Below are 2,522 nucleotides of genomic sequence, written 5' to 3'. Positions count from 1 at the left end.
CGTCTATCTTTCTGTCAGTTTGAATGGTGAAGTTCCTGAGGAGTGCAATGTGATCATTTTCAAGTACTGGGGGTGGTTTGTGTTCCCACCAGTTTTTATCATGGGGCAAGTCCAGGTTTTTGCATATTACCCAGTGAATATATTGTGCAGCTCTATCATGCCTGTTGAGATACTCTGTAGGCGCAAGCAGACTGCACATGGAGACAACATGATCAATGGTCTCATTTTGTTGTTGGCATATACGACATAATGGGGAGCTGCCATTCTTTAATATTATTATTATTATTGTTGTTGTTATTATTATTATTATTATTATTATTATTAAGGTAGTGAGCTGCCAGAATCATTAGCATGCCAAGCAAAATGCTTAGTGGCATTTCATGTCTTTATGTTTTGAGTTTAAATTCCGTCATGGTCGACTTTACCGTTCATCTTTTTGGGTTTGATAAAATGAAAACCACTCAAGCACTGGAGTCAATGTAATCAACTACTCACTACCCTCAAATTTTAGGTCTTGCACCTACAGTAGAAAGGATTCTTCTTCTTCTTATTATTATTATTATTATTATTATTATTATTATTATTATTATTATTATCATTATTATTATTATTATTATTATTATCGTTATTATTATTATTATTATTATTATTATTATTATTATTATTATCTCTTCATCACAGGTTTTGTTGGAGCTCCTGGAGTCTTGCATGTGTAAACGACCGTGCGAATGCGTAGCAGGCTTACTACCTGCAGCCTACAGTATCATGCTATTCATTCTTTTCAACTATCTAATACTTTCCTGATTATTCTGGCCATGCCAAGGAGGCAAAACTTTTGTAACAGTTCTACTGGGCACTCTATTCTGATTTGCTTTATATTCCTCTTGATGTCTTCTGATACTGTCTTCAAGGACCCAACAATAGTTGACTCTATCTTCACCTTCTTCATTTTCCACAGCCTGGCTATTTTGTACTTAAGGGAGTTGTATCTATCTATTTTTTCATCTTCCTTCTTGACTATTTGTGGGTCAGAGGAGCATGCAACATCAACTATATGTGGTGCACCTTGTCCAACACCACTAGGTCCATATTATTATTATTATCATCATTATTATTATTTTCTCAAAGGATACATCTCTCTTCTTTGTGGTTGATAGACCAATTACGAAGCATTTCTCTGTCTGGCCATCCTTGCCAACAATATGTGATTAATTAGCCATTATTTCCATACTTTAGTAAATTGGCATATCCCCCAAGAAGATGATCGTTTGTCATTATGCTATACCTTTTCTGGTGTTCTGTTTATACCACCTTTTTCTGTTCGCATTTCACAAGGCTTTCTTAACTTCCAATGTATGTAAGTCCTAATTCTGTAGATCTATTCTCATGTGTTTAACACTGGGCAGCCAGAGACAAACTGGTTCATTGTTTCTTATATTTCTGCAGTAACAATGCATTCTACTTCTTTATATACTTTTGGTAGTTGCAAGGCCATGATCTTCTGTCACAGTAGAAAATCTTATAGCCTCAGCATTGTCTCCTGCACTTTGCGGCTAGTGAAATTTTTTTTTTTTTTTTTTGTCTATTTCTTCCTGTTCAGGTTCTTTCTTTCTCTCTTTTATCTTTCTTCCTTCCATCAATATATTTCTAAGCTATACTATTTTTGTTGATTGTTTCACCTATCAATTAATTAATTGCTAGTGTATTTTTTCCCTTTCTTCTTAAAATTTGCAGCATTATATTCAAAACTGGCAAGCCAGGTTACCTAATTTAGAAAATCTAGTGCTGAATTCCACCAATGTAAAATGGGAAGATGTCGTCCAATTGTGTGGACACCTACCTGCGCTGAAAGATCTACATTTATGTCAAAATGGTATTTTACTCATATTTTTCTTCATTATTATTATTATTATTATTATTATTATTATTATTATTATTATTATTATTATTATTATCATTATTATTATTATTATTGGTTGCTCCTGTCATTTTCAACGTATGAGTGTTTAAAGGAGAGAATTTAAAGAAAAAAAAAGTGCAAAAAAGAAAAAAAACTTTTTAAAAAATAAAAGAACAAAAGCAGCTGCATCTATTTGCAATGGATGTGTGAATGTAATTTGAATCCAGATGTGGATTTTGCTATGAAGTCACAATGAGGATGCTGATGATTTTGATTTTGCCTGGGATTGGACAAATGTGTCTGTTGATTGCAGAATATAATTCTTTTATTATCATTATTATTATTATTATTATGTTTGACTTTTGCTTTGCATTTGTACAAGTTGGATCCAAGTCTCACCCAGAGACCTTATTATTATTATTATTATTATTATTATTATTATTATTAAGAAGGCAGTGAGCTGGCAGAATTGTTAGCATGGACGAAATGCTTAGCAGTATTTCACCTGTTGCTATGTTCTGTGTTCAAATTTCACTGAAGTCAACTTTGCCTTTCATCCTCTCAGGGTCAGTAAATCAAGTACCAGTGAAACACTGAGATCAATGTAATCGACTAGATCGGA

At 33.0% G+C, this 2,522-nt stretch overlaps 1 protein-coding gene across 1 annotated transcript in view; it reads left to right on the top strand.

The window, feature by feature from the left end:
• Positions 1–2,522, top strand: part of LOC106871864 (tubulin-specific chaperone cofactor E-like protein) — a 33,756-nt gene that overhangs the window by 20,805 nt on the left and 10,429 nt on the right. Inside the window, exon 3 of the mRNA XM_014918599.2 lies at positions 1,735–1,873. Within this exon, the coding sequence (XP_014774085.1) occupies positions 1,735–1,873 (139 nt within the window). The remainder of the gene's footprint in view (positions 1–1,734; positions 1,874–2,522) is intronic.

Source organism: Octopus bimaculoides, chromosome 10, assembly GCF_001194135.2.
Source record: "Octopus bimaculoides isolate UCB-OBI-ISO-001 chromosome 10, ASM119413v2, whole genome shotgun sequence".
Lineage (NCBI taxonomy): Eukaryota > Metazoa > Mollusca > Cephalopoda > Octopoda > Octopodidae > Octopus > Octopus bimaculoides.
This window is presented reverse-complemented; position numbering and strand designations above follow the sequence as displayed.